Source organism: Coturnix japonica, unplaced genomic scaffold (genome assembly GCF_001577835.2).
Source record: "Coturnix japonica isolate 7356 unplaced genomic scaffold, Coturnix japonica 2.1 chrUnrandom554, whole genome shotgun sequence".
In the NCBI taxonomy this organism is placed as follows: Eukaryota; Metazoa; Chordata; class Aves; order Galliformes; family Phasianidae; genus Coturnix; species Coturnix japonica.
The window spans coordinates 46,816-62,010 of NW_015439934.1; the positions used below are offsets into that span (position 1 = coordinate 46,816).

The 15,195-nt window shown below is 55.8% G+C and overlaps 1 protein-coding gene and 1 long non-coding RNA gene across 2 annotated transcripts in view; both read right to left on the reverse strand.

The window, feature by feature from the left end:
- RPS19 (ribosomal protein S19) overlaps window positions 1-2,598 on the reverse strand; it is a 19,887-nt gene extending 17,289 nt beyond the window's left edge. Inside the window, exons 1-2 of the mRNA XM_015850846.2 lie at window positions 2,474-2,598; window positions 1,622-1,692 (exon numbers count right to left, since the gene is read on the reverse strand). Coding sequence (XP_015706332.1) covers window positions 1,622-1,692 — 71 coding nt within the window. The 5' untranslated portion in view covers window positions 2,474-2,598. The remainder of the gene's footprint in view (window positions 1-1,621; window positions 1,693-2,473) is intronic.
- A 6,568-nt stretch (window positions 2,599-9,166) lies between these two features.
- Window positions 9,167-12,625, reverse strand: LOC107307348. The gene is made up of 3 exons (XR_001552383.1): window positions 12,581-12,625; window positions 9,907-10,058; window positions 9,167-9,313 (listed from the first exon to the last, which is right to left on the reverse strand). It is a non-coding gene; the product is annotated as an uncharacterized LOC107307348 (long non-coding RNA).
- Window positions 12,626-15,195: the final 2,570 nt, after the last annotated feature.

The following is a 15,195-nucleotide window of genomic DNA, read 5'->3' on the forward strand; positions in this document are numbered from 1 at the left end:
GAGACCCCATAAGTGACCCATAGACACCCCATAAGCCTTCCAGCCCCCATAGTTCCCATAGCTTCCCCCCCAGCCCCATAACCCCCCCCCCCCCCAACTCTATAGGACCCCCAGCGGGCCCCATAACCCCTCCATCTCATAGGACCCCCCCTCAGCCCCATAGCCCCCCCCAGTGCCATAGGACCCCCCAACCCCATTAGCCCCCCCAGCCCCATAGGGGACCCCCCAGAAACCCTATAGACCCCCCCAGGCCCCGTAACACCCCCAGCCCATAGGAGCCACCCCCCAAACCCCTATAGACCCGCCGGCCCCATAACTCTCACCTCATCAGGGACCCCCCCCCACCCCATAGCTCCCCCAGCCCCATTAGGCCCCCCTCAACACCATAACCCCTCCCCAGCCCCCATAGGAGTCCCCCCCAACCCTATAGACCCCCCGGCCCCATAACTCTCCACCTCATAGGACCCCCCCCCAACCCCATAGCGCCCCCAAGCCCCATAACCTCCTCCCCAACCCCATAGACCCCTCCAGCCCCATAAGAGACCCCCCCAGCCCCATAAGAGCCCCCCAACCCCATAACCCCCATAGATCCCTTCCAGCCCCATAGGACACCTCCCAACCCCATAGCCCACCCCTACTATAGGAGCCCATAGACCCCCATAGCCCCCCCGGCCCCATTTAGGACCCGACTCACAATTAACACACCCACTAGCCCAACCCCATAGCCCCCCCCTGCCCCACAGACCCCATAAGATCCCTCCACCCCATAGCCCCTCCCAACCCATAGGAGCTCCCTCTATCTCCATGGGCCCCATAGCCCCCTCCCGCCCCATAGACATCTACATCTCCATAGCCCCCACCAGCCCCATAATCTCCCCCCCGGCCCCATAGACCCCCATAGGACCCCATATATTCCCCCATAGACCCCATAAGACCCCTCCAGCCCCATAGGACCCTCCCCAACCCTATAGCCCCCCCACCCACCATAACCCCCCCTCAACCCCATAGGAGCCCCCTCCAGCCCCATAGACCCCCATATATTCCCCCATATCCCCCCCAGCCCCATATCCCCTATAGAATCCTTATAGCTATTAACCCTATTAGAATCCCCATAGACACCCCCGTCCCATAGGAGCCCCCCAAACCCCAAGTCCCCCTCCAAGCCCCATAGGACCCCCCCCAACCTTATAGCCCCCCCTATAGGAGCCCCATAGGCCCCATAGCCCCCCCCTGCCCCATAGACCCCATAGATCCCCCCAGCCCCATAGGACCCCCCCCCCACCTTATAGCCCCCCCTATCACTACGCGCAGCTCCCATGAGCCCCCCCGCTAGGTGCCGCTGCTCCCATAGATCCCCCAGCCCACTTAGGACCCCCCCATGAACCTTTAGACGGGCCCCCCTATAGGAGAAGGGCCCCATAGGCCCCATTAGCCCCCCCCCTGTCCCCATAGACCCACCCATCTAATTCCCCCATGAGGGCCCATAGGGCCCCCCCCCCAGGCCCCCATTAGACCTCCCATATATTCCCCCCCATAGGGCCCCCCTCCATAGGGGCCCCCCCCCCCCCAGGGGCCATTTTTTTCTCCTTTCCCCTTTTCCCTTTTTTTTTTTTTTTTTTGTTTCTTTAGGAAGGCCGCCAGCGCCCTGACGAACTCCTGCTGGTTCACGTCCTTCACCGTCACCCCGGGCATCTGAACCGGAAACACGTCACGGACCGGAACTACCCCCGACCCACACAACGACCCACTTCCGCTTCCGGGATCCATAGACCCCCCCCCTCCCCAGGCCTGGGCCCGGTTCCGGCCTGTCCATGAGGCCTAGGCCCGGTTCTGAGGCCTGGGCCCGGTTCCGACCGTGCTTTAAAGCCTGGGTCCGGTTCCGGCCCGGTTCTGAGGCCTCAATCCCGGTTCGGACCCTGCTTTAAGGCCTGGTTCCGGTTCCGGCCCGGTTCTGAGGCCTCAATCCCGTTTCGGACCCTGCTTTAAGGCCTGGGCCCGGTTCCAGCCCAGTTCTGAGGCCTTAATCCCGGTTCCGATCCGGTTGTGAGTCCTGGTTCCAGGTCTGGCCGAGCTTTAAGGCCTAGTCCCGGTACCAACCCGGTAATGAGGCCTGGGCCCAGTTCCGACCCCATTTTAAGGCCCGGTTCCGGTTCGGGCCCGGTTCCGAGGCCTAGTTCCGGCTCGGGCCCGGTTCTGACCCCATTTTGAGGCCTGGTTCCGGTTCCGGCCCAGTTCTGAGCCCCGGTTCCGGCCCGGCTTTGAGGCCTGGTCTCGGTTCGGCCCCGGTTCTGAGGCCTGCTCCCGTTTCTAGCCCAGTTTTGCGGCCTTATTCCCGGTTCGGTCCCGTCTTTAAGTCCCGGTTCCGGCCCGGTCCCGGTTCGGGCCCTTATTCCCGGTTCTGCCCCATTGTAACCCCCGTTTCCGGTCCATTCCCGGTTTTGCGGCCTACTTCCGGTCCGGCCGCTCCGCTCACCTCGCTCCTTCGCTCCGAACCGAGAAGAGAATGAACACGGGGCCGCCCAGGGAAAGCCGCACGGCTCGAGCTCTCGCGATGCTCCTCTCACCCAATCACCAATCGCGAGATTTCGCTCAGCCAATCAGCGCGGAGCAGGGCGGGAAGGGGGCGGTGCCTTCCGGTGAGGCGCCGCTAGGGGGCGCTTTGAGCGTATGACGTCATCACGCCGGAAGCGCCATGTGGCCCCGCCCACCACAGTGCAGCTCGCTGCTGATTGGCTGCGCGTGGAGACAATTGAAAGCCGCGCGGCGATTGGCGGCCGGGATGAGTAGCGGATGGAACGAGCGCTCTGATTGGCTCCAGGGCGGGATTGCGGGCGAAGAGCGTTTCGGAACCCATTTTGCACCAGTTCATAGGAAAAATGGGGAATTTTAGGCCAATTTGGGGGATTTCAAGGCCAATTTGGGGATTTTAGGCTAATTTGGGCGATTTTAGGCCTATTTTGGGTATTTTAAGCCAATTTGGGCATATATTGCCGCCATATTTTTCCTGCGGGAGGGGATGGGGGGGGGGGGGGGGGTGGTGTCTCAAAAAGGGGCGTGGCCTCATTAAGCCCCACCCGCACCATCACTGTGACACGGGAAGTGGGCGGGAACCTTCAAAAGGGGCGTGGCTTATAATTACCCCCCCTTATTTTGCATTACACACAGCGCACCAATGGGCGGAGCTTCCGTGTGGCGTGGGCCTAATAGAGCCCCGCCCCCATCCTGCCAAAGAAAGGAGTGGGTGGAGCCTGAGATAACCCCGCCCCCACACTGCCATATAAGGGGGTGTGGGCGGAGCCTGAGATAAACTCGCCCCATTCATATAAGAGAAGTGGGCGGAGCCTGAGATAACCCCGCCTCAATATTACCATATAAAGTAAATGGGGAGGGGCCTGATATAACCCCGCCCCTATATCACCATATAAGGGCAATGGGCGGAGCCTAACAACCCCACCCCTGCCATATAAGGAAGTGGGCGGAGCCTGAGCCCTTTTTATTTTTTTCCACCCAATGGGCGTGGCTTATCGTAGCCCGCCCCCTCCATGACCCCATTGACCCCACATTGAAAGTCCAGAGGCGCAGCCATTGTCGCTTCCGAATCTCATTAGGCATCTCAATTATGAAAATCACGTTTTGACAACCCCCACCTTCCCCCTTATATAGCAGAGCTCAGCGTGCGGCCCCTCCCCCACCGGGAGAGGGCGGGGCTTCGTGTGGGCGTGGCCTAATAGAACCCCGCCCCTATTCTTCCATATAAGGAAAGTGGGCGTGGCCTGAGATAACCCCGCCCCCACATTACCATATAAGGGCAATGGGCGGAGCCTAACAGCCCCACCCCTACCATATAAGGAAGTGGGCGGAGCCTGAGCACCTCACCCCACCTAATGGGCGTGGCTTGCCGTAGCCCCGCCCTCCCCTATTGGCCTCCACACCATTGAAATCCACGCGCAGCCATTGGTCGGTTCTGAATCTGCATAGCATGCTCATTATGAAAATCAACGTGAATACACCTCCCCCCTTATGTAGCAGAGCTCACGCGTGCGGCCATCCCCCACCGGGAGAGGGGGGGGCCTCGTGTGGGCGTGGCCTACATAGAACCGCGCCCCCATTCTGCATAGTTAACGCCGGACCAGCTGGGCGGAGCCCGACACAACCCCACCCCCAATATTCCCATATAAGGGAAAGTGGCGTGGCCTGAGATAACCCGCCCCCACATTACCATATAGGAGGGCATATGGGCGGAGGCCTAACAGCCCCACCTACCAGCGCATATAAGGAAGTGGGGCGGAGCTGAAGCCCCTCACCCCCCACCTAAATGCGGGCCGTGGCTTATCGTTAGCCCGCCCCCTCCCCTATTGGCCCCCATTGAAATCCACAGCGCAGCCATTGGTCGCTTCCGAATCTCATTAGCATCTCATTATGAAAAATCACGTGACACCCCCCCCTTCCCCCTTATATAGCAGAGCTCAGCGGGCGCCCCTCCCCCACTGGAGAGGGGGGTGGCCCTCGTGTGGGCGTGGCCTAATAGCAACCCCCGCCCCCATTCTGCCATATAAGGGAGTGGGCGGAGCCCGACACAACCACCCCAATATTCATATAAGGAAAGTGGGCGTGGGCCTAGGATACCCGGCCCCCAACACTTACCCATATGAAGGGCGATGGGCGGGAGCCTTAAACGCCCACCCCTAACCGATAATTTAAAGGGAAAGTGGGGCGGAACTGAGCACCTCATTTCCACATAAATGGGCGGTGGCTTGATGTAGCGCCCGCCCCCCTCCCATTGAAATCCCACAGTGCAGCATTGGTCCGTTCGAATCTCATTACATTCATTATAGAAATCAATGCTAGACATTTACCCCCCCCCCCCTTATAGTAGGCAGAGCTCAGCGGGCGCGGCCCTCCCCCACTCGGGAAGAGGGCGGGCTTCGTGGAGAGGGGGCGGAGTCAAGGGGGGGGGCGGGTAAGGGGGGGGAGGGGGAGAGGTGGGGGGGGGGAGGTTGTAGGGGTCCTGTGGGTTGTTGGGGCGGAGTCCGGGGGGTGTGGGGCGGAATCGGGGGGTTAGTGGGGCCGGAGTCGGGGAGGGCGGGGGCCGCCTGCATTCATGATCTTCTGACGGACCTCGCGGATCTTGAGCTGCAGGCAGACCTTGGTCGGGAAGATGTCGCAAAGCGGGCCTGGAACGCAGCCGTGGCCTGAGCTATGGGGGGAGATAGGGGGAGATAGGGGTTATATGGGGGGATATGGGGAGATAGGGGGGATATGGGGGTCTAGGGAGTTATATGGGAGATATGGGGGGTATATGGGGTTATAGTGCGGGAGATAGGGGGGGATATGGGGTTATATGTGGGAGATTGTGGGGTAAATATGGGGTATATGGGGAGATAGGGGGGATATGGGGTTAATCATGGGGTAATGGTGGGACGAAGATGTCGCGCAAAGCGGGCTGGAAACGCGGCCGGTGGCTGAGCTATGGGGGAGATAGGGGGGGATATGGGGTTTATCATGGGGTTATATGGGGGGGATTAGGGTTATAGGGGGGTTATAATGGGGTTTAAATGGGGGATAGGGGGCAGATTATGGGGGATATGGGTTATATGGGGCAGATATGGGTTATATGGGGGGGATATGGGGGGATATGGGGAGATATGGGGGGAATATGTGGTATAGGGGGGATAGGGGGTTATATGGGGGGGATAGGGGGAGATAGGGGGGGAATATGGGGTTAATATGGGGCAGACTATGGGGTATACTAGGAGGGTTTATGGGGTTTATATGGGGCCTCTATGGGGAGATGGGGGGGATAGGGGGTTTATTGGGGTATGGGGTTGTAATGGGGGCTCTATGGGTTAAATAGGGAAGATGTCGAAACGCGGCCTGGAAGTCGGCTGTGGCTGAGATATGGGGGAGATAAGGGGGAGAATACGAATTTGGGGTTAATATGGGGGGATAGTGGGGGGATAGGGGGGGGATAGGGGGTTTATCATGGGGGGGATATGGGGTCTGTATGGGGCTCTATGGGGTAATGGTGGGGAAGATGTCCGCAAAGCGGGCCTGGAACGCGGCTGTGGCCTGAGCTGATGGGGGGGAGATAGGGGGAGATGATTAGAGGTTTATATGGGGGGATATGGGGAGATTAGGGGGAGAATATGGGGTTTATAGGGGGTCTTATGGGGCTCTATGGGGAGATAGGGGGGGATAGGGGTTATATGGGGTTATATGGGGAGATAGGGGGCAGATAGGGGTATAGTGTTGTATGGGCTCTATGGGAGATTAGGGGGGAGTAGGGTTATATGGGGGGGTATGTGGGTCGCTATGGGTCAGTACCGGATGGGAAGAAGCGTGCTCCTGGAAGAGCTGCATGATATGGGGGGGCTATTTGGGTTCTATGGGGTTCTATAGGATCTATAGGGTCTCTATGGGTTCTCTATGTGGGGTCTCTATGGGTCTCTATGGTTGTTTCTCTATGGGTGCTATTGTGGTCAGTACCGTCGGGGACGGGAAGAAGCCGTGCTCCTGGAAGAGCTGCATGATATGGGGGGGCTATTGGGTTCTATGGGGTTCTATAGGATCTATAGGGTCTCTATGGGTCTCTATGGGTCTCTATGGGTCTCTATGGGTCACTATGGGTCAGTACCCGACGGGAAGAAGCCGTGCTCCTGGAAGAGCTGCATGATATGGGGGGGCTATTGGGTTCTATGGGGTTCTTATAGGAATCTATAGGGTCTTCTACTGGGTCTCTATGGGTCTTATGGGTTTAATGGAGTCCTATGGGTCAGTACGACGGGGAACCCGTGCTCCTGGAAAGACTGCATGATTGGGGGGCGATTGGGTTTCCTATGGGGTTTTATTAGGTCTCTATGGGTTCTATGGGTTCTTATGGGTCTCTATGGGGTTCTATGGGTCTCTATGGGTCTCTATGGGTGCTATGGGTCAGTCGGATGGGAGAAAGCGTGGCTCCTGGAAGACTGCTGCATGATTGGGGGGTTTGGTTCTATGGGGTCTATAGGATCTATAGGTGTCTTTATGGGTCTTATGGGTCTCTATGGGTCTCTATGGGTCTCTATGGGTGCTAAATGGGTCAGTACGGACGGGAAGAGCGTGTCCTGGAAGAGCTGCAAATGATATGGGGGTTGGCTATATGGGTTTGGGTTTTTCTATAGGATTCTAGGGTTCTTGTCTCTATGGTCCTCTATGGGGTCCTCTATGGGTTCTAATGGGTTCTATGGGTCAGTACTCACCGACGGGAAGAGACGTGCGTCGGAAGAGCTGCATGATATGGTGGGGGCTAATATGGGTTATATGGGGGTTTAATAGGGTTATGGGTCTCTGGGTTCTATGGGTTCTATGGGTTCTATGGGTCATATGGGTCAGTCGATGAGACTGAGTCGGGGTGTAACCCTGGCATTAACGATAAGGCTGTATAATTCGAGGGAAGAGTCCGGTGTCCCTGGCAAGAGCTTGGCATGATATGGGGGGGCTAATTGGGTTTATGGGGTTTATAAGGGTCTTATGGGTTCTATGGGTCTCTATGGGGTCTCTATGGGGCTCTATGGTCTCTAATGGTCCTCTATGGGTGCTATGGTCAGTAGGGATCGAGGGGGTGTGAAATAGGGCTCGTTGCTCCTAAAGAGCATGTTAGCTGTAAGAGATATTATTGGGTGATCGGTGTGTAATTGTATGTTCATGTTGAGATGCTCACTGAGGAGTCTAATATGGAGTGTGCGGTTAGTCTATGGGGTCTTATGGGGCTCTCGACTCACTAGAGATACCCGCGGTCTCACGGACGGGAAGAAGCCGTGCTCCTGGGAGCTGCTGATAATGGGGGGCTTTGGGTTCTATGGGGTTTATGGATCTAATAGGGTCTCCTATAGAGGTCTCTATGGCTCTATGGGTCTATGGGTTGTACCGAATGGGAAGAGCCCGTGGCTTCTGAAGAGCTGCATGATATGGGGGGCTATTGGGTTTTCTATGGGGTTTTCTATAGGGTCTTATGGGTTCTATAGGATCTATAGGGTCTTCTATGTGTCTCCTATGTGTCTCTATGTGTCTCTATGGGTATTCTATGGGTTCGCTATGGGTTCTATGTGTCTTATGGGTATGGGTCCTATGGGTGTATGGGTCAGTACCTGATGGGAAGAGCCGTGCTCCTGGAAGAGCTGCATGACGAGCGCCCGGCGTTGATCCAACGTGCGACGAAGGGACGATACGGGACCTTGTCAAACTCCAGCTACAGAACGTATCGGCTCTGAACCTGGGGGGTAAAGGGGGGTAATGGGGGGATATGGGGGGATATGGGAGAATAAATGGGTGTTATATGAGGGATAATGGGGGGTCTATGGGGTTATTGGGGGGATATGGGGTTCTATATGGGGGTTATATGGGGATATATGGGGGGATACCACTATGGGGGGATATATGGGGGGATATGGGGTTTGGTTATATGTCTCATGTTGGGGATAGGATTAAATCGGGGGGTAATGGGGTTAATATTGGGGTATATGGGGGATATGGGGGATAAATGGGTTATATGGGGTTATATGGGGGGATAAGTGGGGATAATGGGGTTATCATGGGGGATATGGGGGATCTGGGGTATAGGGCCGCATATGGGGGGATATGACGGGTAATATGCGGGGAGGGTATATGGGCGATAATTGGGGGGAATGTGGTGGGGATAATGGGGTTATATGGGGGGGATATGGGGGGATATGGGGGAATATGAGGGGATAATGGGGTTATATGGGGGGATAATGGGGGTATTATGGGGGATATGGGGGGATTATTGGGGTTAATACTGGAGGTATAATGGGGTTATAATGGGGGGATATGAGGGTATATGGGGGGGATTATTGGGGGAAATATGGGGGGATATTAGGTTTATAAGGGGGGGATATAGGGTTTGACTGGGGGGATATAGGGGGGATAAAGGGGGAATATAGGGGGATATGGGGAGATATGGGGTTATATGCGTGGGGATTATTCGGGGTTATATGGGGGGATATGGGGGTTATATGGGGAATATGGGGTTATATGGGGGGATTGGGGGTATCATGGGGGGATAATGGGGTTATAAATGGGGGCATACACTGGGGGCATATAGGGTTATTATGGGGGATAATATGGAGGGATTTTTGTGGGGCATGTGGGGGGGATATATGGGGCTCTATGGGTCCCGTACCGGCCCTGTCGAAGGTGAACAGACGTCCCCTCACACTTGTGGCCGCTTTTTGGGGTGCTGGCTCTGAGCTGGCAGCTCGAGCGACGGCGCAATTTGCGTTTGGGGACGAGGCGTGTCTTCCAGAGGAATCCAGGTCTATGGAACAGAAAGGACAATATAGGTTTATATAGAGAACCCTATAGAGCCCCATAGAGCCCATAGAACCCCTATATATGCTTCCCTATACTACCCCCACAGAACCCCATATAACCCTATACGACTCCCCTATACCCCTCCATATAACCCCATATCCCCCATATACCCTAATACCCCATATTCCCCATATAACACCATATATCCCAATAACGAACGCCCATTACCCCATCTAACCAATATATTCCATATAACCCCATATATTCCCATATAACCCTATATACCCCATATTAACCCATAATACCAGTGGAGTTCTTCCTCTTCTTCCTATAGGCACCCCAATATGGCCCTGTGAGGACCCCATATACCCCTATAGACCCCATATCCCCATATAACCCATACATGCCCCCAATACACCCATATCCCCCTATAACACCTATAATAGCCCCATATAACCATATATCCCTAATATACCCCATATCCCCTATATAACCCTATTCCCCTATCCCCATATACTCTCTATTCCCGATAGAACTAACCACATATCCCCCATATAACCCATATCCTCACCCTATACCCCCATATAACCCATATACCAGTGGAGTTCTTCCTCTTCTTCCTATAGGACCCCAATATGGCCCTTGGGGATGTGGCCAGTGCCTGCAGGGTGGGGGAGGGCAGCACCTCCTCGGGCCGGAACTCGGGCAGCTCCGCAAAGCGCTCCTCAAAGTCCACCTCTGATAGGACCCTATGGGGGGGAATATAGGGAACCCCATAAGGACCCCAATAGGGACCCCCCCATAGGGTTATATGGGGGGGAGACCCCCTAAGGGATCCTCAAAGTCCACCTCTGATAGGACCCTATAGGGGGTTATATAGGGTAACCCCATAAGGACCCCCATAGGGACCCCCCCATAGGGAGATATGGGGGGGAGACCCCCTAAGGACCCTCTAAGGGATCCACAAAGTCCACCTCTGATAGGACCCTATAGGGGTTATATGGGGTAACCCCATAAGGACCCCATAGGGACCCCCCCATAGGGACCCCCCCATAGGGAGATATGGGGGGGAGACCCCCTAAAGGACCCCCTAAGGGATCCTCAAAGTCCACCTCTGATAGGACCCTATAGGGGTTATATGGGGTAACCCCATAAGGACCCCCATAAGGACCCCAATAAGGACCCCCCCATAGGGAGATATGGGGCAGGGGGACCCCCTAAAGGACCCCCCCATAGGGTTATATGGGGGGGAGACCCCCTAAGGGATCCTCAAAGTCCACCTCTGATAGGACCCTATGGGGGGGAATATAGGGAACCCCATAAGGACCCCCATAGGGACCCCAATAAGGACCCCCCATAGGGTTATATGGGGGGGGAGACCCCCTAAAGGACCCCCTAAGGGATCCTCAAAGTCCACCTCTGATAGGACCCTATAGGGGTTATATAGGGTAACCCCATAAGGACCCCAATAAGGACCCCCCCATAGGGAGATATGGGGGCGGAGACCCCCTAAAGGACCCCCCCATAGGGAGATATGGGGGGGAGACCCCCTAAGGACCCTCTAAGGGATCCTCAAAGTCCACCTCAGATAGGACCCTATAGGGGTTATATAGGGAACCCCATAAGGACCCCCATAGGGACCCCAATAAGGACCCCCCCATAGGGTTATATGGGGGGGAGACCCCCTAAGGGATCCTCAAAGTCCACCTCTGATAGGACCCTATGGGGGTTATATGGGGTAACCCCATAAGGACCCCCCCATAGGGTTATATGGGGGGGGAGACCCCCTAAAGGACCCCCCCATAGGGTTATATGGGGGGGGAGACCCCCTAAGGGATCCTCAAAGTCCACCTCTGATAGGACCCTATGGGGCAGAATATGGGGTAACCCCATAAGGACCCCATAGAGACCCCCCCATAGGGTGACATGGGGAGGAGACCCCCTAAACAACCCCCTAAGGGATCCTCAAAGTCCACCTCTGATAGGACCCTATGGGGCGGAATATAGGGTAACCCCATAAGGACCCCCCCATAGGGTTATATGGGGGGGAGACCCCATAAGGGATCCTCAAAGTCCACCTCTGATAGGACCCTATGGGGGTTATATAGGGTAACCCCAAAAGGACCCCCCCCCATAGGGTTATATGGGGGGGGAGACCCCCATAAGGACCCCCCCATTGGGAGATATGGGGGGGAGACCCCCTAAGGGATCCTCAAAGTCCACCTCAGACAGGACCCTATGGGGGGGAATATAGGGTAACCCCATAAGGACCCCATAGGGACCCCCCCATAGGGACCCCCCATAGGGAGATATGGTGGGGGAGACCCCCTAAAGGACCCCCCCATAGGGAGATATGGGGCAGGGAGACCCCCTAAAGGATCCTCAAAGTCCACCTCTGATAGGACCCTATAGGGGTAATATAGGGTAACCCCATAAGGACCCCCCCATAGGGACCCCCCATAGGGAGATATGGGGCAGGGGGACCCCAATAATGTACCCCCCATAGGGAATATGGGGGGCTGGGGACCCCCCCATAGAGAACCCCCCAGGCGCCCCCCCCCTCAAATAGACCCCCCCCCATTTACAACCGCTATAAGACCCCCCATAGAGCCCTGCCATAATAGAGCCCCCCCCATGACCATCCCCAGAAAGAACTCCTCAGGTCCCCCCCCATAGAGACCTCCCCCCCATTTTAACACTCATAAAGAACCCCCCAAATAGAGACCCCCCCATTTACCCCTCATAAAAAGCCCTCCCCCAATGGAATACCCCCAATAGAGACCCCGACCCATAAACCCCCCCAGTTACCCCATAACAGAGCCCCCAATGGAAACCCCACCGCCATCGAGACCTCCCCAAGGTCCTCCCTCCATATTAACCCCCCCCATTAATCACCCCCATAGAGCCCCACCCATAAGAGCCCCCCCCTCATAGCGACCCCCAATAGAGACCGCCCCATAGGACCCCCCAAAGACGACCCCCCCCTATACCCCAATAATAAGAGACCCCTCCCAATGAACCCCCCGAGACCCCCCAATAGACACCCCATTACCCCCCATAATAGATGCCCCCCCAATAGACCCCCCCCATGTTAACAACTCCATAGAGCCCCTCCCGCCAATAGACCCCCCCCATTTAACCCCCATCAACCAAGCCCCCCCAACAGACCCCTCCCCTAGAGGACCCCCCATTTATACACCCCATAGAGACCTCCCCCATAGAGACCTCCCCCATAGTACTCCCCCCCCCATTATAACCCCCCCCCCACCACTTGTCCACGGATCGAAGTCTTTTTCATGGGGTGGCCGCACTTCACCTTTCTTGCCCCCTACCCTCCCCCCCCCTCTTTCTTTCCCCCCCCTCATTGGCGCCGTCGATGGGGGGCACAACGGAATGACCCCCCCCATCTATGGGGGGGGGCAAGGAGAGGAAGGGCCCGGAGGGGGGGCTCAAGGCGCCAATCGGGAACCTGGGGGGTGGTAAAAAGGGGTTATGGGGGGTATAGTGGGGGGGTTCTCTATGGGGGGTATAATGGGGGGGTCTCTATGGGGGGGCCCATGGAAATCTTTTATGTGAGGGTCTCCGTGGGGGTCTCTATGGGGGGTTATATGTGGGGGGCTCTAATGGGGTAAAATTGGGGGGGCTCTATGGGGGTATATGGGGGGTCTCTATGGGGGGGGTCTCTATGGGGGGGTCTTATGGGGGGGTATATTGGGGGGGTCTCTATGGGGGTAATATGTGGGGATGGGGGGCTCTAATGGGGGGTATATGGGATTTTTGGTGGTGGTGGTCCTATGGGGGCCCTCTATGGGGGTAAAATGGGGTCTCTATTGGGGGGGTCTCTTAGGGGTCTTAAATGGGGGGTCTATTGTGTGGTCTCTTAGGGGGCTTATGGGGGTGTTTATGGGGGGGTCTTGTGGGGATCTAGGGGGTCTCCTATAGGATGATATCTATGGGGTGGTCTCTATGGGGGGGTCCTAGGGCGGTAATTGGGGGGTCTCTATGGGGGCCGGCTGGGTGGGGGGCTCTATAAGGGTCTCTATGGCGGGTTTCTATGGGTGGGTCCTAAGGGGGTGATCTAAATGGTGGTGGGGTCTATGTTGGTGTGTTTGTGTGATATTTTGGTGTTCGTCGTTCTTCTATGGGGGGGTCTCTAGGGGGGTTTCCTCTATGTGGGGGATAAATGGGGGGTCTCTATAGGTGTTTTAAAATGGGGTGGGTCCCTAATTGGGGTCTCTATGGGTTCTTCTATGGGGGTGGTTATAAATGGGGGTCTCTATAGTAGTGTTAAATTGGGGGGTCTATGGGGTCTCTAGTGGGGGGTATATGATGGGAGGGTCTCTTCTATGGGAGGTCTATATGGTAAATGGGGTCTCTATCTTGGGGGGGGTCTCTATTAGGTGGTTAAAAGCGAGTGGGTCTTAATTTGGGTCTTCTATGGGGGTAATAGGGGTCTCTATGGGGGATGTAGTGGGTGTTTGGCTCTAATGGGGGGGCTTCTATGGGGGTAAATGGGGGGGTCTCTATTTGGGGGGGGTCTCTATAGGGTGTTAAATGGGGGGGGTCTATTGGGGGTCTCTATGGGGGGGGGTCTCATGGGGGGTATAAGGGGGGTCTCTATGGGGTAAATGGGGTCTCCTATTGGGGGGTCTCTATATGGTGTAAATGGGGGGTCTTATGTGGGTCTCTAGGGGGGTATAATTTCGGGGGGAAGGTCTCTTAGGGGGTCTCTATGGGGGTTATATGGGGTCTATAGGGGGGTCCTCTATGGGGGTTATAATTGTGGGGCGGGGGTGGTGTTTTGTTGGGGGGGCTCTATGGGGGGTAAATTTTGGGGGTTTGCTCTATGGGGGTTATATGGTGTGTGGTGGTCTCCTATTAGATGTTTGTTGGGGTATCTGCTATGGGGGGGGTCTTTATAGGGGGTCTATGAGAGGTATCTGCTATGGGGGTTAATAGTGGGGGGGGGTCTTAGGGGGTCTTATGGGGGCCATATAGTGGGGTCCTGTATAAGGGGTCTTATGGGGGGTCTTACGTGGTGGTGGTTGTGTGTTTGGCTGCTTTATGGGTGGTCTTGAAGGGGAGGGTCGTTATGGCTGGTCCATAATATTGGTAGGGGGTCTGTTGTGTATAAGGGGGTGGTCTATGGGCTGGGGTTCTTATTATGGAGCCTATGGGTGTGGGGTTTAGTTGATTGGTTTGTGGTGTGCTTTGGGTTGTTGTGGGGGGGGTGGGTTTTGTGGTTTGTCGGTTATGTGGTGGCGTTATGGGTTGTGGCCTTAAGGGGGTGTCTTGTGGGGCGGTCTCATTGGGGGGGTTTATGGTGGTTGTCCGTCTAATCTTGGTTGGGGGTTGTTTGTGTGTGGTATTGGTGTGTGGGTTCTATGGGGGTGGGTGTTTGGTTTTGTCATTGTGGGAGATGTGTGTCTTATGTGGGGGGGTTGTGTCTTATTTGGAGGGGGGTCCTGTTATTTGTAGGGGATCCATTATTGTTGGATGGGTGTTGTTCCCTTAGTATTTTTGTGTGGCTTATATAGTGTGTGGGTCTTGAGTTAGTATGGTGTGTGTGCGTTATTGTGGTTGGTTGGGTTTCTATTGTATGTGTTTAATGTTTTGTGGGCTGTTCTGTTTGTATTGGTGTTTCGATTATGTTGGTTGTGGGTGGGTGTTATTTGTTGGTGTGGGGTGGGGGTTTATTGGGGTTTGGGTTTGTTTCGTGTTTTTGTGGTTTTAGGTTTTGGGGCGTTATTATTGGTTGTGGGGTTTCTATTGGGTGTGGTGGTTCTGATATGGGTTTCTGATTTGGGGGTTCTAATGGAGGGTCTCATGGGGGGTGGGTCTCTGATGGGGGGGGTCTCATGGGTTGGCTTAAGGGGTCTATCGGGG